This window comes from Callorhinus ursinus, unplaced genomic scaffold, assembly GCF_003265705.2.
Source record: "Callorhinus ursinus isolate GAN/ISIS: 27379988/994484 unplaced genomic scaffold, GSC_fseal_2.0 scaffold47, whole genome shotgun sequence".
NCBI classification, from domain to species: domain Eukaryota; kingdom Metazoa; phylum Chordata; class Mammalia; order Carnivora; family Otariidae; genus Callorhinus; species Callorhinus ursinus.
This window is the reverse complement of record NW_027397109.1, coordinates 4,369,501-4,382,898: the sequence shown is the minus strand read 5'-3', so window position 1 is coordinate 4,382,898 and position 13,398 is coordinate 4,369,501. Positions and strand designations below refer to the sequence as shown.

The 13,398-nt window shown below is 48.6% G+C and overlaps 1 protein-coding gene across 2 annotated transcripts in view; it reads left to right on the top strand.

Moving 5' to 3' along the window:
- The window catches only part of IGF1R (insulin like growth factor 1 receptor), a 291,314-nt gene that overhangs the window by 269,387 nt on the left and 8,529 nt on the right, over nucleotides 1–13,398 (top strand). For both annotated transcript variants that reach the window (XM_025892942.2, XM_025892943.2), the window contains 3 exons: nucleotides 2,164–2,323; nucleotides 6,264–6,393; nucleotides 12,115–12,249. In XM_025892942.2, the coding sequence (XP_025748727.1) occupies nucleotides 2,164–2,323; nucleotides 6,264–6,393; nucleotides 12,115–12,249 (425 nt within the window). The remainder of the gene's footprint in view (nucleotides 1–2,163; nucleotides 2,324–6,263; nucleotides 6,394–12,114; nucleotides 12,250–13,398) is intronic.

The window sequence follows — 13,398 nt, the reverse complement described above, 5'->3', positions numbered from 1 at the left end:
CCAGAGTGAAGGAAAACCACTTGATCAGATGGGCGGCTAGAGATGCATGGCAGCGTATTTCTTATCAGATTCATTCAAGGCACCTCTGAAAAGTATGGAACCCTCACTCCCTGCGTCCCCGACTTCAGGCACAGAATAAACATTTGGGACACGTCTCAGTCCTGGCTCTGCTGTTTAGCTGTCTGCCGTCCTCAGGCAGCCGCTGCGGGCCTCTGCACCTCGGCTCCTCACGTGTAAAATAAGGGGGTTGGACAAGATGATTATCCAAGTCCTTTTCAGATCTAAAATTCACTCTTAGATTTGTCAGATTTAAACTTGTTCTTCCGAACTCATGTCAAGTATAAAAATATGTATGCTTGTCCTGCAGATTCATTATATTCTACTTGGCATCTTCTCCCCAAGTGAAGATTTGCTCATTTACTTTGCTAAATGTGGGTGTTTGTGTATACATGTCTTCAGTAGCTCTGAGCAAATGAAAGATTTCCGCTCTCTGAAATGTCTGAAAGAACGGCACTGCAGCACCATGAGCTGACAAAATGGCAGCCCTCTCCTCCGATATTTACAACCAGGTTCCTTTCATTGAGTCTGTTTTTCGTATTAGTTATGAATGACCACTTCTAGTAAACACATATACTTAATACTCCACAGCTTAAGTATCATGAGCATAAACTTAACATTTCACCAACAGATTTCCTAGCATACCATGCATATCTAGAGCCCCGAAAAGGTTAAAAGGCATCGGTGGGTCTGGAGGGGCAGGGGTTATGGGGGAAACAGCTTGTCTAAACAAGGTTCCTGTGTAAAAGAAAGTGGTGGCTCAGGCTTACCCTTGGGGACATCATGTCACTTCTCCAGGAAACTCAGTGATAAGTATTTTAAATCACCAGAGACAGTGTTGATAGTCTCTTCAGAAGGTAAATGTATGTCAAGCATAGGGAACTAACCGGGAAGTACCTGGAGGGTTGTTACCCTGCTTCTAGAAGGTAGCTTGCAACAGAAACTAGCACGTCACTGGACAAACCCAATCTCCACCAAGCACAGACCCTGTCCAGGGTCAAGGCCCTGGCAGGCACTTTCCATGCATGGTCCCAGCTCGTCCTCCCAGCGGTGATCCCACCCAGGCATGTTCTGCCCATGGTCCACAGGGTTTGAGCTGGGAAGGTGGCATGTGGGACCTGTCAGAGCAACTTGGCTTTGCAGTGTTGTAACAGATGCTCTGTAGTCAGGGAAACTGAGGTATGATCTATTGTGCTAGCACGAGCAAGAGGTGGTTAGCATCTAACCTGTGGCAAGCTGATTGGCTTTGTATTTTTTTTTAAGGTTAGATTTGGGCACGTATTTTTATATAAACTTTTTTCCAAATGGATTAATTATTATTATTTGGAGGCATTGCTCTTTAATTCTAAAGCCAGTGTGTTGCCCTCCTCTGCAAAAAAAAAAAAAAAAAAAAAAAGAAAGAAATGCTCATCCATGTTCCATGTCACCGTTTTATATTCACCCCCCTCTGGAATAAGCTTCACCTGGACTTAAATGGCAAGTGCCTGTTTTCCTTGGTGCCCACGGAAAATAATAATCCAAAGAATGCCACATTGTAAGGTGAAAACATCAATCTCGATATTTTTGTACTTTAGAAGAAAGTTGAAGAGAAAGAGAAAGATCAGATAATTTATAACAACGCTTATGTGGGAAATAAAGCATACAGTGTCCGTTTGGGAGATACATTTGCTTATTTCCACATAGCCTTTGTAATATTCTCTCCGTGCTTTTGCCTGTACTTTGATTATAGAAATAAAAGGAACATATGAACTAATAAAAATTTGAGTAACCAAGAATTTGTAATACGAGAAATTGTTAGTTTCACTTTAAATAATTTTTGCCCTACCCAAAATAGAAAATGCTGGTCCCAAGTTGTGCTAATTGGTGTTTCTCTCTGAAGCTTTGTGTGATGTGGTCAGTGAGCAAGCGCATGACTTTACCACGAAGCAGATGCTATGGTCTCCATAATAATATGTTCCTTCTGAGCAAGTCCTGCTTCTTAGCAGAATGACCTGTGGTGCTCAGATTGAACAAAGATGGATTTGCACACCCTGAAAGAACGTAGGGTGGGAAAAGCTCCTTCAATTCTCACCTGAGGTTTTTTTTTTTTTTTTTAATCTCCAACAGAATAATCCAGTCCTAGCACCTCCAAGCCTAAGCAAGATGATCCAGATGGCTGGGGAGATTGCAGATGGCATGGCATACCTCAACGCCAACAAGTTTGTCCACAGAGACCTTGCTGCCCGGAACTGCATGGTGGCCGAAGATTTCACGGTCAAAATCGGAGGTGTGTTCTTAGCTTTCCAGATCTGAGCAAGAACTCAACTCACACATGTTTCAGGGACCGAGTTGGCATTAGCCTACCTGTGAAGAGGTTTTCCAGTGCATCCCATGAGTACAGTCTTGCTCTTGGGAATAATGTGGCTATCTCCAGTTGATAGTCAATCACAAACCTGGGCGGGTTGGCTCAAATCCCGATAGCACATGTGGGCACAGCGAAACAAGTAGTGGGCAAGGATGGGCTGAGGCCATGGTCCCTGAGGTGGCCTCTCCCAGCACTTGAGGCATTTCTTGGCAGAAAAGTTCTAAGCATTGGTTACAGAAATAATTGAGGCAACATCCTCAGGTTATTTTGATCTGGGAATAAAAGTCACCATCCAAACTACCAATATTCCCCCAATATTCCCAGCCGAAAGGAGCTTTGTCTTCCCAGTGGTCCATGGAGTTTTCTAAGAGGTGAGGTCCCCTAATGGTGAAGGCACCTACACAGAGCAGGAGCAGTGACAGGGACGTGGCAATCCCTGTGACAGGGAGGTGGCAGTCCTTTATTGGGGTTCACACCCAAGTTGATCAACCTCTAAACTCTTGCCCTGTTATAATACTTAGCTGACCAACCTGCTGGTTAGACCTCTTATTGCCACCACCCACTCAAACACCAAAAAAAAAAAAGGTTGGATTGCATTTCTGGCCACTAGTTAGAAATTCATTTCAGCCTTTAGGTTCGGACTTTGCTTTGATCTTTTAATCCTGATTAAAGAAAAACAGAACAAGACCCACATACAACCTCAGGGCTGCTCAGGAAAACACCTGCTCTTACCAGAACCCTTATCTTCCTATTATGAGATGATGATGGTTCAGAAAAACATCAAATATTTATCCTGAGAAACTGTAGGGGACACTTTACATCCAAAATCTATTTAAAATTAACCTCTTTGACTTTGCTGACTTTCCCAACACATAAAAACAGACACAGAGAGTTAGACAAAATGAGGGGGCAGAGGAATATGTCCCAAACGAAAGAACGGGACCGAATCACAGCAACAGAGCTAAACAAATCAGAGATGAGCAATATGCCTGATAGAGAATTCAAAGGAATCGTCATAAAGATACTCACTGGACTTGAGAAGAGTGGAGGATCTCATTTGAGACCTTCAACAAAGTGATACGAAATATACCAAAGAAGCAATCAGAGATGAAGAACTCAATAACTGAAATTAAAAATACACTAGAGAGAATAAGAAGTAGAGGAGGCAGAAGAACAGATCAATGAGCTAGAAGAGAGAGTAATGGAAAGCAACCAAATGGAACAGGAAAAAGGAGAGGTTAAAGGAAGTCAGCGACACCATCAAATGTAACATTCACATTATAGGGATTCCAGAAGGAGAAGAGAAAGAAAATTTATTTGAAGAAATAATAGCTGAAAATGTCCCCAAACTGGGGAAGGAAATAGACCGAGGAAGCAGAGACAGCCCCCAACAAAATCAGCCCAAGGAGGTCCCCGACAAGATACATAATATTAAAATGGCTAAAAGTAGTGATAAAGAGAATTTTAAAAGCAGCAAGAAAAAAAAAGAAAACAGTTACATACAAGGGAAACCCGTAAAACTATAAGCTGATTTTTCAACAGAAACCTTGCAGGCCTGAAGGGAATGGCATGATATATTCAAAGTACAGAAAAAATAATAATAAAGTAAAATAAAACTAACCTTTTTGTCTAGCTCTTGAGCTATTCTGGAAATGCTCACCTTTCCTTAGCAATAATTTTTTTCTTTAGCAGTGATTTTGAATGAACTATTTTGGCCCTTTAGTTGTGAACAATGAGTATCCTCTCTAGAATAGTTATAAATGAGGGTGATTTTTCATTTGTAGGAGACAGAGATGATGAGTGGAGCCACGTCATAAAGTAAACATCCCTTAGTCATCAGAATTACTCAGGAGCCACCAGTGTGTCCCTGGATTTGGCCCTTTGAAGCATCCACACATCTGGTGCCCCTTGAAGCTCAAGAGGCTGTCATGCTCCAGGGTTTCCAAGGAAGAGCCTCCCTGGCTGCTGTCTGGGCTTTGTTTGTGCTTCCTGCTCACTTCCCCCTTCCCTTTCCATTCCCCTCCCTTTTTCATGGGGACTCAGATTGTTCCCACAGAGATGCTAACCAGCTCCCCTTCCCCAGCACTAGGGAACCCGGAAGGCCTGAGCTTAAATCCTGGTTCTGCCAATAACAGATAAGACTCGGGCCAAGTGCCTTAAGTTCTGTGAGCCTCAGTTTCTGTCCCTCTGAAATGGGCATGCTGATACAGCAGACCCATGAGATGGTGGGAAGAAGTGGGTGCAGGGAAGCTCTAAGCGCATGGCTGGCATGGGGCAGGTCCTCAGTAGATGTTTGGTTCCTCCGGCCGTTGGCATCGTGCTTCCTACCCTCTCCCTGGCACATGCAGGAGCTCGGGTCAGGCTACTCTCTTCCTGGTTTCACATCACAGTGGGAGAGCTATTGTGCCACTTGCCATTTGAAGTCCAAGTCAGCAAGGACCATATTTGCCGTTTAACCAGGCAGCACATTTATCGTGCCATTTTCTTTGTACTTATGGTTTTTCTCACTAAAATTTGAAATTTTTCTTTTGTGTTAAGAAATAGCTTGTGTTCTTTTTCTGGGATTTCCTTTTTTTTTTTTTTTTTGGTCCTTTTTGTGCAAGTAAAGGCAAGTCTTCTCATTTGCATGTCCCTGGATTAATTCTGAGATAAGATTTCAACATTTCATTTTTATTCTTCACTAGGGTTCAAAAACCCTGTTTTTCCTATGCCCAGTGTCTCATGGATTACAAACATGACAGGTAATTTTACCAGAGGCAGTTCGATGGCCCTCAGCTCAGTACAAGTAAATTGTGTTGGTTAATGTCCGAGGAACTTTATTCCCTATGTTTGCTTTGTAGCCTCACCACTTTGTGGCACAGTTAGAGACATGAATGAACATTTTAGAGGGGAGAGCAGCCCTTTCTCCTGGGAAGGTGAACGGAAGAGTCCCTGTAAGAAAAGGTTGTATGATTGAGTGGAAAATCAAAATCTGACAAAGAAGCAATAATTTAGGATTATAAAGCAAGCCTGCCATCAAATGTAATTATGTGACATCTTCTAGAGACATGGAAAATGGAAGAAATTTTCAAAAATGAGTAGGAGTATTATGTTGAAAAACATTATTGAGTAATAGCTCCAGGGGCCTAGTAAATAGCATCTCCTAGGCATCTTACTGGGTACTTTTTTTCCCTGTGAATTTGTACTTTCAATATTTTCCCCCATATTAAGCAGCAAAACTATTTTATTTCCTCTGGCAGTGGGGCAGTGCTACCGAGTAAATAAGAGTCAACATGCCCTTGTTTATTTCGCCAGGTTTTAAAACCATATATAAGTCACCTTTGGTCTACACAGTACATATTTTCTTGATAAACTGTAAGACTTGATAATGTGTAACTGCTTCTCGTTTTAAATGAATAAAGAAATTAACTATTTATTTGGAATTAACTTTTTTAAAAAGATTATTTATTAGAGAGCAGGGGGAGGGAAAAAGGGAGAGGGAGAGAGAGAATCTCAAGCACACTCCCTGCTGAGTGCGGAGCCCAACTCGGGGTTCCACCTCACGACCATGAGATCAAGAGTCCGACGCTTAACCAACTAAGCCACCCAGGCTCCTCTGGAATTAGCTTTTTTAAAGAGTCAAATTATAAACATTTGAAAGCCAAGATTTCTTGGTATTTCTTTGTCATTGTGATTAATCAGTTATGCCTTACTGATTCTGCCTTATACAACTGCAAACACTGAAGTCCAGCCTCCTTAAAGTGCGGCTCCCCCTTGGATGTGGATGTAGGGCCCTCCCTTGCAGCAGGGACGGGACATCTTTGCTTCTGCCCTGAGAGCTGCTCAGAGTATGTCACTCTGGCGCCTTCTCTCCACCTTACAGATTTCGGTATGACGAGAGACATCTACGAGACAGACTATTACCGGAAAGGAGGAAAGGGGTTGCTGCCTGTGCGCTGGATGTCCCCCGAGTCTCTCAAGGATGGAGTCTTCACTACTCACTCCGACGTCTGGTATGAGAGACTTCCTATACCACAAACCCGGAGCCCTTCAGCCTCCACAGATCCCATTGGCTCAGTCTCAAGGGCTTTATTTTTCTCCTGTTTTCTGTTCACTCTTACCCCATTTTGAGCTTCGGCTAATAAGTGTTATGTGGGCCACACTGCTGTGTTGTCTAAGGGTTCCTGTTGTGGGCAGGCTAGCTGAGGGCATTTGTGGGATCTAAAGAATTTATAGGACCAACATTTCTTTCGATCCTTAGCTGCTCACTAAGGGGCCAGGAGCCCTGGAGACAGGGCACCAGGAGTCCGAGAATTTCACCTCTCCCCTGCCTGCCTGCTCTCTTTCTCTTTCCCAACAGCCACTGTGTGTGTGTGTGCGGCTGCCTTACCTAATTAAAACTTCAGATTGCAGACGTTACTTTATTTAGACCCAAAGCTCACAAGTCCGGATGTGTTTTCTCCTTCCCATCTGCTGTCTGTCCTTTTTCCGTGGGCACCATCATCGTTGACCCAGGGATGGTATGGAAAGCAAAATGTCTCCCTTAATAATAAATGTATCTTGGTGTCAAAGGCTTACCAGCTGAGGAGTGCAGAGGACTCTCAGTAGTACTGTTCATTGTGATTCATCAGCAACATTGTAGAGAGGAGGTCAGGCTCTAAAATACAACTGAGGTCCTTGGCAGGCCGAGGTCCTGGCACATCTACCTTCTAGCACATCAGCTACTTTCTTGGCTGTCCTCTCAGGAGGTCCCATTGCTGATGTGTTACAGAAATGATATTGTTTACTCCAAATGCCTGGATGACCACATAGAGGAGCTATTTAAATAGTGACCGACATCGTCTTTTTTTATAACCTCGTGAACCTTTCACAGTTCGAGGGCCTTGGATCTTACTTTGAAGACAGGTGCAAATTGGAAATAGCATTTGAATATGACCCGGCAAAGCGCGATTGCCTCTCGAGTTCACGTAGGAGACCTGTTTTGCAATCAGCCTGTCCAAGATACTTATCTCTTTGCTGTCAAGACAAAGTGCTCACCGTCATTTTTAGATGTAGAGATGATGGGGGGAGGACAGGCCTGGGTCTGTTCATGTGTCTGATTATTCTAGCCTCCATACCTCCAAAAGCTCCGAGGTCAGCTTACAGTGTGATAAAATAGAAAAAGCTGTGAGAGTCAGGGAAAACAAGGGGCAGAATAGGAAGATAAAACTAGAGTTATTAATGTCTCCGGGCTAATTTTGCTCAAAGTCTGGTTAGCAATGATTGCGACAAGCAGCAACGAAGGGACATATAATGCCAGTGTTCTCCCACTTGATGGCATGGATGTTATGAACCAATAATATATTTATATAAACAAGAGTGAGTATTTGGTATTCATTCCATTCAGTGTCCAGGCATTGAGTACTTTAGATTTTTGTTTTTTTTTAACACAGCCTTTGAGGGTAACTCAGGTAGGTAGGGTAGGCCAGCCGGGCTGTTGGTGAATATGGAAGGTTTCTCAGCTGCCTAGAATTTAAAGCTTTCCCTGTCGAAAGAATGGAAATCATTTTTTTTAAAGGCTTTTCTTCTTTTTTTTTTTTAAGATTTTATTTATTTGACAGAGAGAGTGAGTGAGCACAAGCAGGGGGAGCAGCAGAGGGAGAGGGAGAAGCAGACTGCCTGCTGAGCAGGGAGCCCCACGGGGGGCTCGATCCCAGGACCCCGGGATCATGACCTGAGCCAGAGGCAGACACTTAGCTGACTGAGCCACCCAGGTGCCCCAATCATTTTAGAATGTGTTCCATAGCATAGTCATTCCTAAACAGTTGAAAATCTAGAAAGAGAGACAAAGAATTTTATTTGACTTTGTAAAGGAGACCCAGAATCTCAGTTTTGGGCGGTATCCCTGTGGTCACGTCCAGCCCCCAGGTCCCATCCATGGCACCTTTGACAGCTAGTTGTTGAGCTTCTGCTCACGTCTCTAGGGACTGCTTACTCCCTCCCTCACAAAAACAGACCACCCTACTTCTTAAGACATCCTTGTTCTTTGCAGGTCTTGCTCCTATTATGCCTACATCCATCTCTTGGTGATACCTGCTGACCCTTCTCTGTGGCACAGTGCACACCCTGCTCTGGTTTTGATAAGATGGGCCTTGGAGTCACAAGGAAGGTGGTCACTTTTCTCTAGTTTGGACATTTCCATATTTTTCTGTGGCCCTTTGAGATTTTATTTCCAGGCTCTTGGACACTGTTGGCTCCTTCTACAGCTCCTCTGTAGGGCTGTATCCCAGCCTTTGGGTTAGAAGACACGAGTGTGTTCCCTTCCTGGGCATCTGGATCAGCCTACAATAGTCTTCATGTCTTGACTCACTAAGGTTTCCAAACTGCCACAAATATCGAGGGCTGGTTGCACGCACTTATAATCATTTGCTTCTTTAGTGGCTAATGAATGAGAGCAGGGAACGTGGATCTCTCTGTAGGTCTTGAGTTGCTGGCGGGTGGGACACTGACCCGATCCCGTCTTGGTGTGCTGAGGCGTAGTTGCTTAATGCTGACCCCAGGCAGCACTGGCACTGACCTGTGAGATTCACAGCAAGTTGTCCCTTCTCTGGGGGAGAACAGTGCTCATAATGAGGAAAGGTGTCACACAAAGGCATTTGTCCAGTGTTTCAGGAAGAAATGTGTCCACAAAATTCATGACTTGGTTTTATATGATGGCATTAATACCAGTGCCACATGGCAAATTACCTGCTTTGAAAAGCACATGGGTTTTGCCTATTTCTGATTGGCTGTGTGGCCTTGGTCAAACCATGGGACGTCTCATCCCAAATGATGGGCTTTGGTTGCTCCATCTGTGAGGTGAGGGGTGAGGTGTGTTTAGGAATGTCTGCATGCCCTACGGGGTCTGCAGGAGCTTGATCAGTGTTTAAACGGCCCCTGTGACAAGTGGTGATGCCCCAGGGGCCATCCTGGTGTTGGGTAGAGATGGTTCGGCCTCCGTCCATTAGACTCCATACAGCTGGTCACATCCTGTGAAGGATGACCGGACTCCAGCATTAAGTGGCCCTCGCTGACAAGCGACAAGGATGTCACACGAGAGTCACTCCAGGGAAGGCATCTGGGGGAGAGCCTGGCGTCTTACCTGCTGTGTTATTTCACGGGTGTGATCACGAGGACCTGATGAGGCTCAGGACATGCTCGGCGTGTGCAAGAACAGGGTGACTGGAGACACACTCCCTGTCCTTGAGGGGTGAAGTCTTACGGGGAAGAGGAAGCAATCCTGACAGGCTAGAGTCACGGAAGCCTAGCCAGAAGAGATGGGGTCGTAGGGCACCCTAAAGTATGAATTGTCACCGATGGGGACATGAGGGTGCAGGTTCCAGTCAGTGGGAATGTTGTGGGGGGTCGGGGAGGGAGCCCTGGCGGCAGGCCTGGGCTCGCTGCCTGTGGAGGCCGGCGGGACTCCCTTGAGGGAATTAGGGTAGAGAGAAACCAAGTAAGGCCTCAGACCAACGTTGTGTTAGGGGCTTGGGCCTGATCCTTCAGGTTCTACGAAGACATGTAAAGCTTCTGAAGGAAGCGTGTCACAGGAGCGTGACCTGGCACTGTGTTTTAAAATGTTCACGTTTGGGGCGCCTGGTTGGCTCAGTCGGTACGCTCCTTTCTGCCTTCGGCTCAGGTCGTGATCCCAGGGTCCTGGGATCGAGCCCCGCATCGGGCTCCCTGCTCCGTGGGAAGCCTGCTTCTCCCTCTCCCTCTGCCCCTGCTTGTGCTCTCTCGCGCGCTGTGTCTTTCTGTCGAATAAATAAATAAAAATCTTAAAAAAATAAAATAAGATGTTCATGTTAGCTGGAGAGTAAGGCAGTGGAGTCAGGTGCCAGCGCCCAAACGGGGGGTACTGTTGGCCCGGTGAGGGGGACCACGGGCACGGTGCTGGGCCCCGACGAGGCCGAGGGATGGAGGACCTGGGGTGGACTGCTCAAGTGGGACCAGAAGAGCAGGGCTGCGGGACAGGCGTGAGGTCGCAACACGGGAAGTTCCTGGGTAGCCAAGGGGCCGGGAGCTTGAGGCCGAGCACCCGCGGCAGAAAGGGTCGCTGCGGGCGCTGGTGAGCAAGGCCGGGCTGCTGCAGCCTGTGCAAGGCGTGTGGCTCTGCGAGGGAACCGTGCTCTCAGGTGACCCCTCAGGCGAGGCCCACAGCCAGTAAAAACAGCAAGCTTGTCGTTTCCTGGGCTGTCCTGCCTAGCCGACGGGACGGTGAGGAGCCGTAGCCCCGCGGGACGTGTGGGTCTCCCCCCACTCCCCCGCCGCCGAAGCTGATGGAGAAGCTAGCTGCCCTGGGCCCCAGCCTCCAAATGCCGCACCGAGGCCTCTGGGTCTTTGGCTTTTCTGGATCTCTTGTGCAATACTGAAGACTGTTTCTTGGTCACTGGAAATTAAAAAGGATCTTGGCTGGGTCAGTCCTCCGCTAAGATTCTATATTTGTGTCTCACATCTGCTCTTAGTACCAATTTGCACAGAAACCTTTTGTTCATGGCAAAGGAGCTATAGCTGAGGCAATGAATAGAACATTCTGGTACAGAGTCGGAGGCACTCCTGGCCCGAGAGCTCTCCGTGGGAAGTGCCGGGCCCCAGAATGTTCGGTGTGGATCTGCCCGTGCCCCTGGCCTTGCCGGGTTCCGTCGGAAGCCCCTTGGGCCGTTGGCTGCTGACAAGCCTGCTTTATTCTGCCGAAATGAACCGAATGTAAAGGCAAATAGGCCGAGGAAAATGTGTGCAAGATGGCAGCGTGTGTTGGGAAGTCACCTTTATTTTGCAGATTACAGCATCGCTTTTTTCAACATTATCCACCTGAACTTTCTATGTGCGTGTATATATACTTTCATTTGTTTTCCAGTAGTTGGATCTTCTAAACCAACAGGCAAAACTGCATGCTTGGCAGAATTGCTCACTGCTCCCCTTGCTGAATTGACTCCTCAGCCCCTTTTGCGCCTGGGCTAAACTCTGCTTAAGGATGCCTGGCGGCCCGTGAGCCCCATAACCAGCCAGTACTGCCCTCCTCGCTTCCCCCCACCACCCCCCGTCCTGAGACTGAGCCTTCCACAGGCCAGCCGCAACCCCAGCCCCCGTGGGGCTTCTCTCCCCACTGGCCCCACCGGACCTGGGAGATCCCCGGTGAGCTTTCCAACACTGCACACCAATGAAATGAGAACTGTGATCCAGGACCCCAGGCATCGGTGTGTTTTAAAAACTCACCAGGAGACGCTACTCCGCAGGCAGCACTGAGAGCTCCTTGCGCCCAAGTTTCCACGGTCGGAGAGTGCGTGACGGGCTTGGCTGTGGCAGGCTGCATGCGAGCCCACTATACCAGGGTCCCGGCAGGGCTTGGGGATCTGCCTTTGATGACAGGATAGAGCACGTTTGGGAGACACTGCCCTGCCGGCGGCCTGGCTGGGGCCCTCAACTCAGCTTGTCTGGCCTTCACGTGAGCGTGCAGGTGCTTCCTAGCCCTTCGGGGGACCCGGCAAACCCCCTCCACCCCGGCTTCCTCCACCGTGCCTGGGGGCTGCGTCTCCTGTGCGGGGAACATGAGCAGCAACCGCAGAAGACAGTGCCGGGCACACTGCAGGAGGCGCTCAGCTGCCGCTCAGCGGACAGTCGCTTGGCACCCGGGGCCGGGGGGTGCTGGGCAGGCAAGGGCTGCGCGGTCTGCCCTCGGCTTTCTGAGCCCTCACGTTTTTCCCTGTGTCCCGTAGGTCCTTCGGCGTCGTGCTCTGGGAGATCGCCACGCTGGCCGAGCAGCCCTACCAGGGCTTGTCCAACGAGCAGGTCCTTCGCTTCGTTATGGAGGGCGGTCTTCTGGACAAGCCGGACAACTGCCCTGACATGCTGTATGTACCTCCTGGGCCCCCGCCGCTCCCCCTCCCAGTTCCCTGATCAGTGACCCCCGGGGGCGGGGGTGGTGAGGGGTTCTGAGAGCCAGTCTCTCGGGCCCTGCAGGTGCCGTGACGGCCAGGAGGCCGTTTAGAAGTGGGTCATCCTGATGGCAGGAACCCGTGCCTTCATGGAGCTGCCCCAGTTTCACCCCATCTCCCTTATGCTTCTGGTTCCGATGCAATGGCTGGCACTGAGTGCGATGGTGGCCCGCGCACGCCGCCGCCACAGGGGCTCCCTCGGGTTTCTTCCCTGCTAAGTGCTGATGGAAGTCCTAAGCCATGAAAACCACATGCTCTCCGGAGCTTCATGCAGTGACCCGTGGGGCACCTGGCTCGAGGTTCAGCTGACCTCCCTGCAGACACAGCCCTGGGCACGCCCAGCTTTGGGCGCTGGTGGTTTGGCACTGGCACTTCTTTTTAACAAAAGACATTCAGCGTCATGTTCCTGAGGTTTGTCCGATAAGGGCAGAGCATCCATGATGCGTCCTGGGCCTCACTGCTCGGCGTTCTTAGGACCCCTCTGTTGGCGGAGGTCAGAGCCGCGGAAGGCAAAAGGGCCGCGTTGTCTGTGCACAGGAGGAACGAGTCAGAGGAGGGTGCGAAGGTGTTCTGCGGCTGGGTCGTCGGGGGCAGGGCAGGGACGGGCACAGGTAGGCGGCGATACACTTGGTTTCCACAGGCACGTTAAGGTGGGGCTCAGAGATTCTTCTGGATCCCAATGGGTAGAAGGGAGTACCTCAGGACCAATTCTGGAATTTTCCAGAAGTGCTTTTCAGGACATGTTTGGATCCCAGAGGAGTGGTTGGTTGTCTCCGTGTCTGTGTGGAAGACCCCTAGATCTGCCTCAAGGGAGCGCTGCCTCAGGCTGGGGCCTCAGAGTGGCGGGGTGGTTTGCAAATATGAGTCGGATACCATGTCAGCTGGGTACCAGGGAAACTGGCCTCAACAGTCGTGAAAGCGTCACTCATTTGAATCTCTCACCGGTTTCCTTGGGTCAGGAATCCAGACACAGGTGTGCTGGCCCCTCTGCTCAGTCTCACCAGACTGAAATCAGATGTAGGCTGGGGCCGCCATCATCTGAGGCTCTGGGCCTCCCTCTTCCAC